The 18,071-nt window shown below is 51.0% G+C and overlaps 2 protein-coding genes across 2 annotated transcripts in view; both read right to left on the bottom strand.

The window, feature by feature from the left end:
- Positions 1-18,071, bottom strand: part of LOC137624274 (tigger transposable element-derived protein 1-like) — a 104,430-nt gene that overhangs the window by 57,261 nt on the left and 29,098 nt on the right. The gene's annotated exons all lie outside the window — the stretch shown is intronic.
- LOC137624273 (uncharacterized) lies at positions 2,689-6,430 on the bottom strand. Its single transcript, XM_068354810.1, has 2 exons — positions 5,770-6,430; positions 2,689-4,045 (listed from the first exon to the last, which is right to left on the bottom strand). The coding sequence occupies exons 1-2, from the start codon at positions 6,200-6,202 to the stop codon at positions 2,913-2,915; spliced, it is 1,566 nt and encodes a 521-aa protein (XP_068210911.1). The 5' UTR covers positions 6,203-6,430; the 3' UTR covers positions 2,689-2,912.

The raw sequence follows: 18,071 nt of genomic DNA, 5'->3' as shown, positions 1-18,071 counted from the left end.
AATCATCTCGGTATCTCTACTGTAAGATGCGAAGGTATGAAAATGCGTCCCTTGCTGGTTGGAACACGCCAGTACCATGAAGTCGTCGCGCACGGAGCGACTCGGCAGATGCTGTAGGATCTGTAGAGGGGCCAGACTACGGCCCCTAAGCCTGCCTGAATGATGGAGAGGTATCCTTCAATTCCTGACCATAGGCCTAAACCGGAACATGCCCCCCCCCCCCTTTTTCTTTGACGAGTCCGAGAACAGCATCAAAAATGTGGGGAAAGGACAAGAATATCCACTCCCATCAAGAGGTTCCATAGGTCAACACCCATTGCATGTCTAATCGTTCCGCTGGTCCCATAGGGGCCAGAAAGTCTGGTTAATCGTTGCTTTGAAACCACCGGAACTTGGGCCGCCCCACAGGGAACTTATCCTGAGGTGACCGTTCGGAACTTTAGACGGGTCAATGAGGAAAAGAGACCTAGGAAACGTTCCAAGGTAGGGCTGAAAGCTCTGCTTGACTGAGAATAGGTACTGCGACTCTCCTCAGCCTTGCCACAGTCAACTGAAGGGAAAGCTCGGAGGAGGCGGCAACAGAATCTGGCGTCCCCAGGCGGTTACCCATCCAAGTACCGACCAGACCCCACGTTGCTTAACCTCGCTGGATGGACGAGAAGCGGGGTTTCCAACGTGGTAAGGCCGTTGACTCAATATCATGGCTAGATACTCCAGATGTTGAGGCAGAAGTAGAGAAGGCTCCTAGCAAATTACCATGAACCCCCACTCATGGTAAGGATCCGGAAGCTTGTCCCGGCGTTGAAGAAGGTCGAACCCGAGCCTACCAGAGTTGACCAGACCTCCAAAAGGCGAAGGAGGCGGAAGCCTGCTCCTGAGCAGCCATGAGGAAAGCAGGGAGAGTTCTCTGGGGAAAAACCTGCGATGCCACGGCGGGATCGCCACACTGCATCTTAAGCAGGAACACCTGTAGTCTAGGATGAATTCCAAGAGCTTCCTGGAAGATGGATGGAATGGAAACTGAAAGTACCCGTCCTCCCGATCCAGGGCCTAAGGAGTCCTGTCGCCTCGTTACCAGTCTGATCGATTCTGCTGTTCCACGCTGGACGAAGTTTGTTCGACAAACTTGATCAGAGCTGAGAGGTCGACTACGGAATTCCCGTCTCAGATGCTTTCCTACGAAAAAGGATCGACTGAAGAAGCCGGGGGGTGAAGTCGTCAACGATCCTATGGAGGACCTTCTCCTAAGGACTGGATCATTCTGCCCAAACGGGCAAAACTCTTGCCGACCCCATGGCATAGAGGTTCAGTGACACTGAATTCGCTGACAGAGACGGCAGGCGCGATATCCTTGGCTGATCACGGAGATCGTGCAGAAATCGGCATCGGGAAGCTGTTATCCGGATGAGTAACCTTAGGCATCCTCCCAGCGTGAGACCTGCAAGAGGGGGTTGCCAATCCTAGAGTTCGTGAACTCTGCCGCTCCCACTAGGATTATGCCCCCCCGGGAGAGCCTCCCGTGCTACCTGTTCCTGACAGGAGGGGACAGCTATTGGACACCTTGTCTTAGTTGTCGTAGCCGGTCCGATAACTTAGGCCGACGAGGTTGAAAGAAAGAGGCACTGGAACCCTGCAGGGTCTGGAAGAAAGCACCTTGGAGGAGTGAAAACGGAAGTCGACTTCCTCCGCACAACCGCTATCTATGTCTCTGTCCTTGGGCACAAACAAGCTCTTCCCAAGGATGGAAGGGTGTCTGAGATTGTCGACATCCACGGATGAGACACCCGAGAGGAAGCCCTCGGTCATTGCGTCCAGATAGTCCAACATCTAGCTTGCCCGCAAGTTCGAAACTTGGCGATGAAAAGCCAAGGTGCTTGAGCCCGAGCGGAGGAAAGTACCCATGATCTTCCTGGAGCTTCCTTGTAAAAAACCTCGGGTCGCAACCGAGGAGGGAAAGGAACTGGTAAGCCCCTTTCACGAGATGGAGAAGAGGAAAGGGGTAAACCAGTCACCCCTTGGCCGATGGAGAAATCTCGAACGGAAAGCTCCCTGGAAAAACTCTTCCAGGGAATGACGGGGAAGGGCTAACCCAGGTTCTGATAAGAAGAATGTTGCTCAGACCTCCCTGAAGATTCTTCCTGCTCTTGCAAGTGCCATGCTCTGCGTTTACGGGGGTGAGGCAGTGTTCTGGAAATACGCTCCAGAAGACTCGCCAGGCTGGCCAGGTTGCGAAACCCCAACAGGAATCGCGGTCGCAATCGCCCTGGCGCTCGACCGATGGTAAATCTGTAAGTTTACTTGTGAACGAAGGTTCTGGAGTGGGAGGTGAGACCTTCCGGACTCACCAGTGGTAGCTTATACACCCCCCCCTGGAACCCCCCCAAGCGGCGGCACGAGCCCCAAACCACGCCCCCTTGGGCGGAGTTACCAGGGACGAGCGGGTTGACTCGGCAATGGAAGTCACATTTTTGAAGTTGTAATAGAACAAAAAATAACACAGAAGTGGTTGAGCTTACCTTGGTAGTGCAAGTTATGAAGGAATTACTGTGAAGGTGCAAATTGTTGGACATAAAGGTCTTTTTACTAGTAAATTCAATCTTCTTGTGCTCTCTTGGTTGATATGAATATTGAAAGATTCCAGTTAGTTTGTTTTCTGTGGAATAATAGTGATTGTATGTGTGTGTTCTTGTATATAGCCTACTCTGTTGAATTATGAAGTTGTTAGAATATTCCCTCCTAAGTACTGTACATGGTCTCCTCGGCTCACGGGGGAAGGGTTGGAGGGTGACCCAGACTTTGAGTCCGGAAGGTCTCACCTCCCACTCCAGAACCTTCGTTCACAAGTAAACTTACAGTTCTGGAGAGGGAGGTCTCAACCTTCCGGACTCACCAGTGGTAGCTAGGCAGATGCTTCAGGGGGCTTGAAGATGAAGTCCAGCGACCACAGCATCGAAAGCTCCCTGTAAGCCGAGGAGAGCATAGTAAGAGCTGAAGACAGAGTCGCTTCTCCAATTCATTCTGGACATGATTTCTTGTATAGATACTCCATTGTATAGCAGTCTTGATGAAGCTTGACCCCTTATAGAGTGAAAATTCGTTGACTGTTTAGTTGCATTTGGGTCGGCTCTGAAAATGCACTCCCTAAAAAGTTGTCTCATTTTTTGTAGAGACATTATCTTGAAGTGTTCATCTAGCCATATGTGGTCTTTCCTGTCTATGTTTCTTTCCATACAGACTTTGTTTGTGTATTCCAAATAGAAGTTCAATTGTCTGACTGGACATATTTTTGGTCTGTTAGGAAGCTTCCTAAAGCTGATCTCTATTGGCGTGTAGTTGTTCTTTTGGTTTTTGGCCATGAAGGAAGGGTGGTTCCGTAAGACAATGTGTTCTGGGGTGAAGGTGCTCCTGGAAATGCTGAGATTGTTAAATTGATTAGCTCTTAAAGGGCAAGCTAAGGCTACTAGGAACAAGGTTTTCTGTGTCAGTAGTAAGGTAGAGTTATCTCTCGTGGTGTTGAGAAATGAAATTACTTTGTCTAGATCCCAGCCAGGGAACTGGTGAGAATTTCTAGGTTTCCTTCTATTAACTCCCGATATCATTGCTTTGACATATTTGTCCTCTGCAAGACAGTAACCTGGGAAATAGCCTGACAAGATAGGACCTAAAGCTGCTCTGTAGCTCTTCAGGGTGTTGTAAGACAGACCCTTGTCTATAAGGTGATTGAAAAATAAAATAATTGCTAACAGGGGGAATTTGTTGTCTCTTCCATACTCCTTGTGAATGAAACTTTTAAAAATGTTGTATAGGTTTTCATACTTGTGCAAGGAGCTGTCCCTCAAGCTGACAGCAATTTTGGAGCAAACCTCAGGAGGAAAGACGTTAGGGAGCTGATCCTTTAAATTTTGAAGGCGATCAAAGTTGATTGGAGCTTTGCTGAGGGTGAGATACAATCCTTGAGAACTATCTGGTAGTCTTCGATCTTCACAATATATCGTTTGTGCTGCTTCGCGACTGACTTCACTAATGGAATCCATGGTTCCGTCCCCTGCGATATGGTGCAGAAAAGCATATTATTATTGCATTCTTTATTGATTTTAAAAGCTACTTTGTGTAGTAAGAATCCTGGTGGAAAGGCATAGAGAGGTGTTGATCCCTTCCAGCTAATCGTAAGTGCATTATTGCTGATGGCTTTTTGGTTTGGAAGAGATGAACAAAACTTTTTGCACTTAGTATTGAAGCCATTTGAGAACAGATCTATTTCCGGGGTGAAATTGAAGTCAGAGCAGATTAAGGAGAATAGACTGTCACTGAGGGAAGTTTCTGTGTGAATGGAACCCAGGTCCCTGGAAAGTGAGTCTGCGATGGTGTTACTTACTCCCCTGATCCATCTGGAATTTATCTGTATGTTGTGATCCTTCATGGTACTAAGTATTTTCCTGACTAGTTCATGGGCTAACTTGTTTCTGATACTACCCTGTTTCCTTATCCAACAATTAGTAACCTTTGAATCAACATGTATTAAGACTACCTTGTTGTATAACCTTGTGATGAAGTGTTCCAAAGAATAGAAGCAAGCTAATAACTCTCTTACATTGATGTGAAGGGAGGATTCTTCATTTGTCCAAGTTCCATTTATTGAGAGCATATTACCCGCTATTACTAATGCACCTCCCCAACCCTGGTTGGAAGCGTCAGTGAAAAGTTCTGCATCTATCTGTGGTTTTGGAATGTTAATCTCTCTGTACATTTGTCTCTGTTCCCATGGCTTTAGGTATTTTTTGAAGGTGTGGGGAATGATTTTGTACCCTGAATTAAAATACCTGTGGTATCTGTGGAGATATTTAAGATGGAATCTTCCCAAGCTTGTATAGGATGCACTAAAATTTAAAGCTCCGATTAACATTTGATAGGAATGCAGGTCGGATTTAACAGAGTTGGAGAAAGCTTTGGCCAATTCGACACACTTCTCTATGTTTTTCCCACTGGGATTCATAGTTTTCTTAATCATATTGTAATGTACTCCTAAAAATTCAATTCTTTGAGTCGGTTCAATTGTAGATTTTTTAAGTGAGATATTCCATCCTAAGTCTGACAAGATCTTAATGACTAGCTGAATGTGATTTTTACATTTTACATAATCTTTTGCTAATATAAGAATGTCATCAAGATAATTGAATATTAAGATGTTATATGAAGTTCTAATATACTTGATCACTGTGTACATTATCTTTGAAAAAATATAAGGTGCTGTCTTTAGTCCAAAGGGTATCACAGTCCATTTGAACTTCCTTTTACCTAGTTTGAAGGTTAGAAATTTCTGGCTACTTGCATGTAATGGAATGTGCCAATAAGCATCTTTTAAATCTAGTTTGCAGGCCCAAGAGTTTAGATGTAGATAGGGAAATATAGTATTGGCCTTGAGCATGGTAAAAGAAGGTTTTTTAATCATGGTGTTGAGCACCTTCATGTCAAAGATTAGTCGTACTGTTCCATCTGGTTTGAATTTATAAAATATGTGGTTGGAGTAGTAAAAGGAAGTTCTGGGGATCTGCTCTATGACACCTAGTTTTAGCAGTCTGTCACATTCACTTTCCAATATTTTACGCTTGTTAATTGAATAAAATCTATCTTTACCTGTTCTTTTTAATGACCTCTGGGCTTTAAGTTTATTATTAAACGGAATTCTCACCCCTTCATTGATAATTTTACAAGCAAAAGAGGCATTAGGAAGCTTTCTCCAACTATCAATATTCATCAATAATGACTTACCTATCCTATTCTCTGGGGGGCTCTGGGAGGAGTTATTCATTGGTTTTGAGGCCAAAGGCAAGGTCTCTTTACTTCTATCTTGATTTATAGCATTTGGCCCAATGTCATGATGGTCTGGTGCGGAGCAAAGCTCGTTATTATCTGGTGCTGAGCAAAGCTCATTAACCACTGGTGCTGAGCAAAGCTCGTTATTAACTGGTGCTGAGCAAAGCTCATTAACTGGTGCTGAGCAAAGCTCATTAACTGGTGCTGAGCAAAGCTCATTAACTGGTGCTGAGCAAAGCTCATTATTAACTGGTGCAGAGTAAACATCGTTATCAACTGGTGCATAGAATACTGGTGCTGAAAAAATCTCTCTTTGAACTGGTGCGGAGCATGGCTCAATTTCTAGGGTCTTTCTTTTCTCTGGCTCCTGAACTATTAGCTTGTCCATTTTGTGACCTCCCCCCCCTGTACCCACCTCGCCTATTACCTCTTCTAAGCGGCTGAGACTTGAATCTAAAGTTAGGGTTACCTTTGAGGAAACTGAACCTTCTTCCCTGAAATCTGCCCCCGAAGTTGAATTTCCTACCCCTGAAGTTTGCTGCCCCTCCTCTGAGGAGGGGACCTTTGTGAAAGCAGGCAGCAATGGCTGATTTTTGGTCTTCAGTTAAATTCCAAACTTCTTTAAGGTCTGCTTTGATTATAAGATCTCTTATTTCTTCCTTGAGGTATCTAGGAAGTGCTCTGCTTCTGAAATTTCTTATCAAATTTTGTATGAGGTCTATGCTCCTCCTTAGGGGACCAATAATAATTTTGGACAAAAAATCAATGTCATTTACTTTGGAGGGGTATACAATGTGTGCCAGTGCTGCATGCCCTTGAAAGGCAGAAATACTCATTTTAATATTTTCAATGTCATAAAAAAATTTTCTCTTATAACTGTCATCAAATACCTTACCTTCAGGCCAGAAATTCAACTTTGGAGTATTAATTAATTTAAAAAAGTCTGAGAACTCCTTATTTTGACTACTAACAAAGAATTTATCCCGGTTATCACTATGGCCTTCACTGAAAGTTAATGCTACTAGTGAATTATTCAATTGAATTTTCCCTTCTCTATGAAAAGATGGTTCAGCTTTGAAATTGGTGGAAATATATGAAGGAATGGGTTTATTGAAGGTAAGAAGGTTGAAATCTTCGTAATCACTTTCATCTCCATTATTATAAAAGGAAAAGAGGTCTAAATTTGCACTTTCAGGTAATTCAAGTGATCGTCTTGAGCGCTTAGTAGGAGGGGGAGCCTCATTCTTCTTAGCAGGTGAACCACTTCTGCCGAGATGAATGTTTAATATCAGTGATTTATTTACCATAGATTAATTGAAATTTTGTTCAACAGGTATAGTAAATATGGACAGCAGCGGACCTAGAAGGCTGAAGTCAGGCAATGGGGTTCACGACTCAAATAGCCCTCTTAGGTTAATTCAGTGCCATATTTAAGTGAATGATAAGTTTAAATCTGTTATTATTAATAAACTAGACCTGCCTCATATGTAACCCTTATCAGATAGCCCCCCAGGGCCTAGGCTAGTGTCGATAGGTTTAAAGCGAGAAATGTAAGCTCGAACTTACCTGTGGTCTAGCCTACTACCTATTAAGCTGCGTGCTTTTGATGTGTCAGGCAAGCAATTTGTTTTGAGTGCTTAATTATAATTTTGTAACATATAAAAATTGGAGTATTTGGTTTGTTTATACCAATTAATCGTGTAGTAATCATGCACATGCTTTGCTTAAGCTACTTACGCTATGTTCGGAAGTGCCTTCTCTAAGCATTCAAATCATAACAAGCTTACGTATGGGGGCCGCCATTTGTATTTGTGACGTCATTAGTCTAAATCAGCTGCTTTCCATATCACGTTTTCGTTGTAAACAGAATTTAAAACCTTACCTTTTCTGGATGATTTGCATAAGAGTTTGATTCTGTTGTAGTAACATATTTACGATATCAGAATTAGAAGGCATATCACTATCTGCAGTCGATTGTGTGCGTTTTTTGTTACTGATTACGTTCTCCTCTCCGCTGGAGTCTTCGCTAAGCCGATGCACCTCCGCGGAGGTAAGAATTTGCCTAGACATAATTAAGCCGTGGGCTGAGATATTACTCTGGTTGCTGAGTGCAGAATAATGAAAATCAGCAAATGTTGGGAGCAGCGGGAGGGAAAAAGAGGAGAACGTTCTGTGCCGAAGTCAACTTCAGAAAATGTGACTTCCATTGCCGAGTCAACCCGCTCGTCCCTGGTAACTCCGCCCAAGGGGGCGTGGTTTGGGGCTCGCGCCGCCGCTTGGGGGGGTTCCAGGGGGGGGGTGTATAAGCTACCACTGGTGAGTCCGGAAGGTTGAGACCTCCCTCTCCAGAACAATGGTTTGCGCGTGGCCGAACGTGGAAGCGCCCATGCGCGGGCACGCAGGAACGCAAACGAAAGTGCGCGAAGGAGCGCAGAAGAAGGGCGAGCGTGGTAGGAAGGGCAAGAGCTGGTGGCCGGCGAGCGATGACCCGTAGACGAGCAATGGATACTGCAGGAATCAAGCCGACGTCCGCGCGACGGAACACCGTCGGTCCGCGCGACGGAACACCGTCGGTCCGCGCGACGGAACACCGTCGGTCCGCGCGACGGAACACCGTCGGTCCGCGCGACGGAACACCGTCGGTCCGCGCGACGGAACACCGTCGGTCCGCGCGACGGAACACCGTCGGTCCGCGCGACGGAACACCGTCGGTCCGCGCGACGGAACACCGTCGGTCCGCGCGACGGAACACCGTCGGTCCGCGCGACGGAACACCGTCGGTCCGCGCGACGGAACACCGTCGGTCCGCGCGACGGAACACCGTCGGTCCGCGCGACGGAACACCGTCGGTCCGCGCGACGGAACACCGTCGGTCCGCGCAACGGAACACCGTCGGTCCGCGCGCGGGCGAACATTGGAGCTCATGTGCGCAGGCACATGGGCGTGCGGTCGCGCAGGTACGTGGGCGTGTGGACGCGCAGGCACGTGGGCGTGCGGGTGAGCGCAGGCGGTCGGGAGACCGATGGCGCGTAGGCGGGCGATGGCGCGTTGACGAGCGATGGCGCGTTGACGAGCGATGGCGCGTTCTGGCGAGCGATGGCCCGTAGGCGAGTTACGGCGCGTCGGCAAGCGACGGGGCGTTGGCGAGCGGTGGTGCGTTAACAAAACGCTAGCGCGCAGGCGAAGAATCGGGCGGGCGCGTAGGCGAAGAATCGGGCGGGCGCGTAGGCGATCGCTAATGCGTAAGAGACTAGTGATGGTTAGCGCGCATCGCGCTGACAAGGCGCGCAGGTGCATCAGGAAGGTGAGAGCTGAAGCTAGCTGTTAATCAGGCGATCCTAGACGGTCAAAAAAACCGTTGGCGCCCATGGGTGCGTGGCAGAAAAAGGCGTGCAGATGTGCGCTGGCGATTAAAGAAAGCTGGCGCACAGAAGGACAGAAGTAAAGGTGAGCGCTGGCGAGCAGGAGGAAGATCTACGGCAAGATTCAGCTACTGGAGATCGTGGTCCACAGCAGGCGAGCGCTAGATCGCTACTGATGGTGTCCAGGGGAACTGACACGCGTGCAGATTGATGGCGATCGTTGACGCGTAGGAGATTGCTGACGAGCAGGCGAACGTTGACGCGTCTGTGGTCGCTGGCGAGCTGGTGATCGCTGGCAAGCAGAAGGCAACGCGTGGAAGCCTGTGCGTAGAGGAGTCCTTGTCCAAGACCTGAACCGAAGTTCCAGATCGCGAGGGCGAACGTGGGCGGACAGGGCGCGTAACAGGAACCAACAGGAACAGCAGAGATGATTATCAGGAGAGCGTTGACGAACAGGAGAGCGCTGGCGAACAGGAGAGCGCTAGCGATTGGGAAAGCGCTGATGAGCAGGAGAGCGCCTGTGCGCTAACACTGAGCAGGAGAGAACACTGCAGAAGGGCGCGCAGGGGAACCCTGACACGCAAGGGAAGAACCCCCGTGGGAGGCAACCCTTTGCCCCGAAGGGATCGTTGTCCGTCGGGAGACTGATGTCCGTCGGAAGACCGTTGTCTGTCCGTAGGGAGACTGATGTCCGTCGGAAGACCGTTGTCCGTCGGGAAGACCGTTGCCCGTCGGAAGACGAGGTTAGACTGCTGTCCATCTGCACCAGGGGCGGAAGATCAAGAAGAAGGAGTTGTAGGCTGCATACGGAAATTCAAAAAGGCGCCTCTTAGCACCCTTATAGGGAGATGGGAGGCCCTTACGACGTAGCGGTGAAGGCGGCCAACAGCAACAACAGCAGAAGAGTCCTCCGAAGAGGAGTCTCTATGAGTGTACTCTCTCGCGAACGAAAGAGAAACACTTCGTAGAAGAGACAGGTCAGCCAGTGACCTAAAAGGAGCAATCCTCCGAAGAGGGGCTCCTGCAGTTGCCCAGCCCCTTGAGCGTAACTGCAGGTGCGACTGCTCAGCACCAAGAGCATAGTCGCACGAAAAAAAGGCAAGAGAAGAACCCCCCAAGCCTGGACAGGAAAAAAAAACTTCCCTCGGAAGTTAAGTTACCCACCCAAGGAGGCGAGCCTCCTGAGTGTTCTAAAATGAACTGGAGAGCTGTCAATCGTCACGGGAGTACTTCCAGGAGAAGGAGACACGCCCCTGACGAAGATCTATAGGGAAGGCAGCAACAGCCGAATCCCCAGGCCTCAACAAGACAGCTCACTCCGTTGTCACATTACAGAAACGAACTAGATCGGTAACTGTGAAAAATAAAACAAAAATCATTAGTTAACATTCATTCCCCCGGAAAGGCTCTGAAGAGGAATCCCGAGGGAAAGGAACACAAGAATTACACAACAGGCACGTGCCCCCACAACCACTTACACTCACGGAAGGAGAGCTGTAACCAACACAGAATTATAACAATTATAATTATGTAACTATGTAATTATGTAATTTAAAAATGAATGAACACTAAAGAAAGAACGAAAACCCCGAAAGGAATCGTTCTACAAAGCTGAAAAATCAACAAATACAATTAGATTTATAAACTAATTGAGACAAAACGTACGGCGTAGCAACCGCCCCCCCCCCACACGGGAAGGAAGCTACAAAGGCGTAGTAAAGAACGTAGTAAAAGGGTGAACGACCTCAGGAGAGAGAGAGAGAAAGACTGAAGTCAAACTCGATCGCGACCCATGAAATTACACCATGGTGGCCTAAACTGCCGAGGGCTCCACGGAGATATCATACACTACACACACAAGCACAAACTCTGAAAAGGAAACTTACTGATTTCTATACTCAAATATATACATAAACATGAGAAAATGTTTACATACATATTGAGTAAAAGAAAAGTAAGTGATTAAGTAAAGACAAAACAAACAATGGCTGCCAAGCGAGGACAAAGACAGAGACGTCTGTCCATGTCCGAGCCAAAAGTGAAAGTGAAGCAATTCACCGGTGTGTGAGGGGGGGAGGGGTAGCTAGCTACCACTCCCCTACCCCCCTGCTAACTAGCACGGGGGTAATACACCCTCGTTAAATTCTAATGGCTCTCCATTTCAGCTACGCTAAAAGGTAAACCCAATGTAAATAGCGTGGTTTGTATTTCGGTTACGGAAAAAACTACAGTTTAAAAGAGAAACAAACACAAGAACTCCATCTAACCTAAGGTTTCCTAACTAACCTAACACAGGACTGTATTCTTCCTTACTTACCGACCAGGGGGCTATGGTCCCTGCAACCTGCCTTAGCTTACCGTATCCCTAGATTACCCTAAAATGACAAATTCGAAGATAATTTTTATTTTTCCTAACCATACAAACCTTAGCTATTTACAAAGGGTATTACTTTTAGCGCAGCTGAAATGACGAGCCAATAGTTTTTAACAAGGGTTAATTACCCCCGCGCTAGTTAGCGGGGGGTGGGGAAGGGTAGCTTGCTACCCCTCCCCCCCCCACACACCGGTGACTTGCTTCACTTCACTTAGAGGTAGGACTTGACTTGGGGGTCAGGGATGGCGGGCACATATGTGTAAATAGCTAAGGTTTGTATGGTTAGGAAAAATACAAATTATCTTCGAATTTGTCATTTGTTCCGTAACCGAAATACAAACCACGCTATTGACAAAGGGTGACTTACCCCTTGGGAAGGGTGGAAAGTCCCCAGCCTTACTGACTTCGGCTTGCCCGGGGGCTCGATCCCTCAGTGAGCAGCACTAGAGAGAGGGAGCCCCTGTACCTCACAGGTTCCTAGCATCGCTAGGAACGAGTGGCCTACATAAGCAGTGTGAGGAGGAGAGTGTGACTCGTCCTATGAAGTTGACCTTGAGACCTTCAGATAGGAATTCTAGGATAGGACGTTCCCCATACCACCTCGTCAGGGTATGGGAGACGCAACAGTATTAAGCTTAATACTAGGAGCACAAAGAAGCATGGGTTACCTGCAGAGGTCGAGGTCAGCTATGCGAGGACCAGGATGCTGCTTCCCCAAGAGAGGGGAGAATGAAGAAAGAAGTAAGGGTCAGACATACTCTTTCATTCACACAGACTAAGACCGGGTAACAACGCCCTCAACCTACTGCTACTCGTCCAGAAAGGAGCCTGAGGTTAGACCAGCTGTTGTGCAGCCACCACAGGGCCGATAGAGAACGTATCGAGGCTCCTGTGGGTCACGTCTTGCAGGTAGTGGGCTGTGAAGGTCGTACCTCAGACACCTCACTGGGCATAGTAGCAGCTGGTCTGGGTCGTTTGTTACAGAACGGAGACTCGCGATCCTGAAAGAGTCGAACCGAGGATCCGGCACTCCAGGATTCTGAGTCTTGGCCACAAACTCAGGGACGAACCTGAACGTTACCTCCCCCCATCCCCTTGAATGGGCGATGTCGTACGAGAGACCATGAAGTTCACTAACTCGCTTGGCCGAGGCCAAGGCGAGTAGGAAAGCCGTCTTCCAAGACAGGTGGCGATCGGAGGCCTGGCGTAATGGCTCGAAGGGAGGTCTCTTGAGAGACCTGAGGACTCGAACCACGTTCCAAGGAGGGGGTCTCACTTCCGACTGGGGGCAGGTAAGCTCATAGCTACGTATGAGTAAAGAGAGTTCTAGTGACGAAGAAATATCCACGCCCTTCAATCTGAAGGCCAAGCTTAAGGCTGAGCGATAGCCTTTCACCGCCGAGACAGAAAGGCGCATTTCTTCTCGCGGATACACAAGGAAGTCCGCTATTGCTGGAATAGTGGCATCGAGTGGAGAGATACCCCTTCCACGACACCAACCACAAAAGACTCTCCACTTTGCTTGGTAGACTCCCTCAGAGGACCTTCGCAGGTGCCGAGACATTCTCTCCGCAACCTGTTGCGAAAAGCCTCTCTCCGCGAGGAGACGCTGGATAGTCTCCAGGCGTGAAGCCGAAGCGAGGCTACGGCCCTGTGAGGGACACCGGAGTGGGGTTGTCTGAGAAGCTCGTGTCGTGGAGGAAGCTCCCTTCGGAGTTCCATCAGGAGTTGCAGAAGGTCCGAAAACCATTCCGCGTGATGCCATAGCGGAGCTACTAGAGTCATGGAACAGTTGACCGATAGTCTGGTCCTGTTGAGCACCCTTCTCATCAGACAGAATGGTGGGAAGGCGTACACGTCGATGTTGCCCCACCGTTGCTGGAAAGTATCTTGCCAGAGTGCCTTGGGGTCCGGAACTGGTGAGCAGTACAGGGGCAGCTTGAAGTTCAAGGCTGTCGCGAGCAAGTCCACCGTCGGGGAACCCCACAAAGTCAGGACTTTGTTGGCTATCTGAGGATCCAAAGACCACTCGGTACTCACTATCTGCGAAGCCCTGCTCAGACTGTCGGCGAGCACATTCCTCTTGCCAGGAATGAAGCGAGCTGATAGTGTTATCGAGTGGGTTTCGGTCCACCTCAGAGTCTCTACTGCAAGATGGGATAGCTGTTGCGAAAAAGTGCCTCCCTGCTTATTGATATAAGCCACTACCGTGGTGTTGTCGCTCATCACCACCACGGAGTGACCCGCCAGGGACCGTTGGAACTGCTGAAGAGCCAGAAAGACAGCCTTCAATTCTAGCAGGTTGATGTGTAGGCACTTTTCTGATTCTGACCAAAGGCCTGAGGCCCTCTGGTTCAGAACGTGCGCCCCCCACCCTACTTTTGACGCGTCCGAAAACAGAGTCATTTCCAGGGGGAGGACGAGAAGACTCACTCCCTTCCGCAGGTTCTCGTCGGCCAGCCACCACCGCAAGTCCGTCTGTTCCAGAGACCCCATTGGGATCAGAATGTCTGGGGAATCGGATCCTTGATTCCACCGGGACTTGAGCCGCCATTGAAGGGATCTCATCCTGAGGCGGCTGTTTGGAACCAGACGGGCCAGGGAGGATAGGTGGCCTAAGAGACGCAACCACGATTGGGCGGGGAGTTCTTTTCGCCTGAGGAAAGGCTCCGCCACCCTCCTCAGCCTTGCTATCCGGTCGTCTGATGGAAAGGCTTTGTGGAGATTGGTGTCTATTAGCATGCCTAGATAAACCAGTAGTTGGGACGGCTGCAGAGAGGACTTCTCGAGGTTTACCACGATCCCCAGATCCTGGCAAAGATCCAGAAGCCTGTCTCGGTGCCGAAGAAGGGTCGACTCCGAGTCTGCTAGGATCAGCCAATCGTCTAGGTAACGAAGGAGACGAATGCCGTTCCTGTGCGCCCAAGATGAAATCAGGGTGAACACTCTGGTGAACACCTGAGGAGCTGTGGAGAGACCGAAACACAGCACCTTGAACTGGTAGATCTTGTTGTTTAGGCAGAATCTCAGGTACTTCCTGGAAGACGGATGGATTGGGATCTGGAAGTACGCGTCCTTTAGATCCAGTGTGCACATGAAGTCTTGTGGTCTCACCGCAAGTCTGACCGTGTCTGCTGTCTCCATGCTGAACCGGGTTTGTTTGACAAACCTGTTCAGAGCTGAGAGATCGATGACGGGTCTCCAGCCTCCAGTAGCCTTCTTTACAAGAAAGAGTCGACTGAAGAAGCCTGGGGAGCCGTCCACGACCTCCTGGAGAGCACCCTTCTCGAACATGGTCTCGACTTCGGCCTGAAGGGCCAGCCCCTTTGCCGATCCCATGGCATAGGAGCTCAACGACACTGGATTCGCTGTCAGGGGAGGTTGAGATGACGTGAACGGGACGCGATAACCTTGGCCGATCACTGAGACCGTCCAAGCATCGGACCCGTGTTGCTGCCACCTGCGGACGCAACGCTGAAGGCATCCCCCCACAGGTGGACACGCAGGGGGACTGCCACCCCTAGGGCTTGCGGCCGCGGCCGCCACCCCTAGGAGTCTTGCCTCCCCTGGAGGACTTACCGCCCCTCTTGACCTTGGCTGGAAAGGGCTGGGGCTTAGACACAACTTTCTTAGCTGCCGGTGCCTGTTTGGGAGCCTTACGAGGCTGTTGCTGCTGTTGTGGCGGGGCTGGAGGCTTATAGGGCCGAGTTGTAAGGGCCCTTTGGAGGAGGGAGTCCGTGCTGGATTTCCTCCACCTCTCAGCCGTTCGCTCCAAGTCTTGAGGCTCAAACAGGCTCTCCCCCAGAAGGGAAGCATGTTGGAGCCTACACACATCTACGGCGGGGACCTTCGGATGGAATCTCTCGGACACAGCATCGCGACGCTTCAACACCGAGTTGGCCCACAGGGCGGTAACCTGGTGCGCCAAAAACTCGATGGAGCGGGTGCCCGAGAGCAAGAAGGTCTCTAGGGCCTTCCTATTGGTCTCCTTGGACAAGTCCTCCGATCGCAATAGGATGCCCAGAGATCCTAGCCAAAAGTCCAGCCACGAAGTGGCCTGCATGGCACACTTAGCGACCTTCTCGTGGTTAAGGATCTCTGCTGCCGAGAACGACACCTGCCGGGCAGAGAGTTTCTCCAGGGGAACTCCCTTCGCCAGCTCCTCCACAGAGTGATGGAGAGGAAGAGCGAGGTTGTGCTCACCCAGGATCTCGAAATACCTCCTCTGCTGAAGGCGAGGAGGAGGGATAAGCTTTTTCCCGGCAGTGGAACGACTGGAGGAAGCAAGAAGTGCGAGCTGAGCGTTGGCCCTAGCTCTGGCACTCTTCAGCCCCCGAGACCAGGGCAGAGCTGCACTGGTCATAGGGGCCTTCCGAACGTCAAACACTTCATCCAGAATCGTGTCTTTGCCTTCACGGGGGGCGATGACTGGATCCGTAAGTCTGTTAAGTGTCCTTATCAGGCTTAGGACCTGCCAGAAGGCATGTTCGGACTCTTGCTGTTCTCCTCCCAGCGGGCTGGCAGCTAAGTCTCCTGCCCCAGGAATCTCTTCCTGGGGTGATACGTGGACATTCCCCTGGGTAGTCGTGGGTTCCTGACGAATCCTTGCAGAGGATTTAGGGACGGTCTTGGAATCCTTGGGTTCCCTCCTGGGAGGGATACAGGATCCCAACAACGAGGTTCGAGGGGCCCCTTCCTCACGAGACGATTCTCCTGCCTGAAGCGAAGTCTCCCCCCCTGGTGCCGAGGGGAAGACTACCGCCCCACTGGACTCACCTGAGGACGGAAAGGCCTCGTCCACGGGAGAAGGAGAGAGTACTCGTGCAGGAGAAGGGACCTTCGAGACCGACCTCTTGGGAACCAACTTCGCCCTAGGGGAAGTCACCACGAAGTCCACTCCTCTCTTTCTCTTCAGCGTAGGAGAGACAGCTGCTGGTTTGTCACCCTGGTCGGCGAGTGCTGGTTTCATAACCCTCACTAACGCCCGTGCCAGCGGACCAAACCAAGTCCGCTGCTCCAAGGACACAGAGTCCGAAATCCTCGCTAAAGAGAAAGGGATCGGGCGATCCTTTGGAGTGGACACGACGGTACCTGCCTGAAAAGAAGGTGGGGAAGAATGCTGTACTGACCTGTCTTCGTCCTGCACTACCAACCTGTGCTTGGATGGGGGTGATCCCGAGTGCCGTCTAGGAGCACGCGTCCCTGCTGCTACCACCGGCTGTGGAATTCGCCGCGAACGATGGTCGTGCGAGGGCGAATGGTCGCGCGAAGGCGAATGGTCGCGCGGGAGTGCGGGCGAACGATCGCGCGGGCGCGCAGGTGGATGATCGCGCGGGCGCACAGGCGAGCGGTCGCGCGGGCGCGCAGGCGAGCGGTCGCGCGGGCGCGCAGGCGAGCGGTCGCGCGGGCGCGCAGGCGAGCGGTCGCGCGGGCGCGCAGGCGAGCGGTCGCGCAGGCGAGCGGTCGCGCGGGCGCGCAGGCGAGTGGGCGCGAGGGTGGGCAGGTAAATGAACACGTGTCCGAGGCGACGAACGCAAGCGTTGGCGCGACGGCGAGGGATCGTGCTGCCGCGTAGGTGAGGAAGATTGCTGGCGATGTAGATCCACAGGCAATCGATGACGAGCTGGTGAGTGCAGTCGCTCAAGTTGGCGATGGCGCGATGTGGTATGTCGACGCACTGGTGTGCGATGGTGAGCAGCATGCGCAGGTGAATGACCGCGTAATGGTAAGCGATGGCGAGCAGCATGCGCAGGTGAATGATCGCGTGATAGGGTGCGATGGTGATCAGCATCCGCAGGAGGGCGATCGTTCAGGGTTGTGCGATGAGGAGCAGCATGCGTAAGCGGGCGATCGTTCAGGGTTGTGCGATGGCGAGCAGCATGCGCATGTGAATGATCGCGTGATGGGGTGCGATGGTGATCAGCATCCGCAGGAGGGCGATCGTTCAGGGTTGTGCGATGAGGAGCAGCATGCGTAAGCGGGCGATCGTGCAGGGTCGTGCGATGGCGAGCAGCATGCGCAGGAGGGCGATCGTGCAATGGCGAGCGATGGCGAGCGGCATGTGCAGGCGGGCGATCGCACAATGGCGAGCTAGAAGCTGGCGAACCATGTTCCTTCAGGAGCGTTGGCGAACGTCGGCGCGTTAGTTGTCGCTGTTGAATAGGCGATACTAAGATCGCCTGTGCGCGTTGGCAAGCAGGTGAACGCTGGCGAGGAGGTAATCGCTGGCGCGTAGGTGATCGCTGGCGAGCTGGTGATCGCTGGCGAGCAGAAGGTCGACGCGTGTCCTGTGAGAGGACAGGTGGTGCGGCGCGTTCACGAGCAGGAACGGGAAGATCGCTGGCGCGTTGGCGAACATGTGTTTCTGACACAGGCGCAGCACGATGTTGCGTAGCCACAGGACCAGGCAGATGGTGAGCAGGGAGTTCAGCAGTAACTAAAGGGTGGTCAGAGACCGCAGGGCGATGGTCCTCAAATGAGCGCTGGCGCTCGGAAGAGAGCTGACGAGCAGGAGAGCGCTG

Source organism: Palaemon carinicauda, chromosome 31 (assembly GCF_036898095.1).
Source record: "Palaemon carinicauda isolate YSFRI2023 chromosome 31, ASM3689809v2, whole genome shotgun sequence".
Taxonomy (NCBI): Eukaryota; Metazoa; Arthropoda; class Malacostraca; order Decapoda; family Palaemonidae; genus Palaemon; species Palaemon carinicauda.
Note: the sequence above shows the minus strand (reverse complement) of the source record. Positions and strands in the feature narration are given on the sequence as shown.

What these genes read in the sequence shown, in the direction of transcription:
- LOC137624273 (XM_068354810.1), bottom strand. Translation starts at nt 6,202, where the DNA reads ATGGACAAGCTAATAGTTCAGGAGCCAGAGAAAAGAAAGACCCTAGAA. An exon ending in CCCCCCAGAGAATAGGATAG is followed by an intron (nt 4,046 to 5,769) that starts GTAAGTCATTAT and finishes ACCATATCGCAG; the next exon opens with GGGACGGAACCATGGATTCC.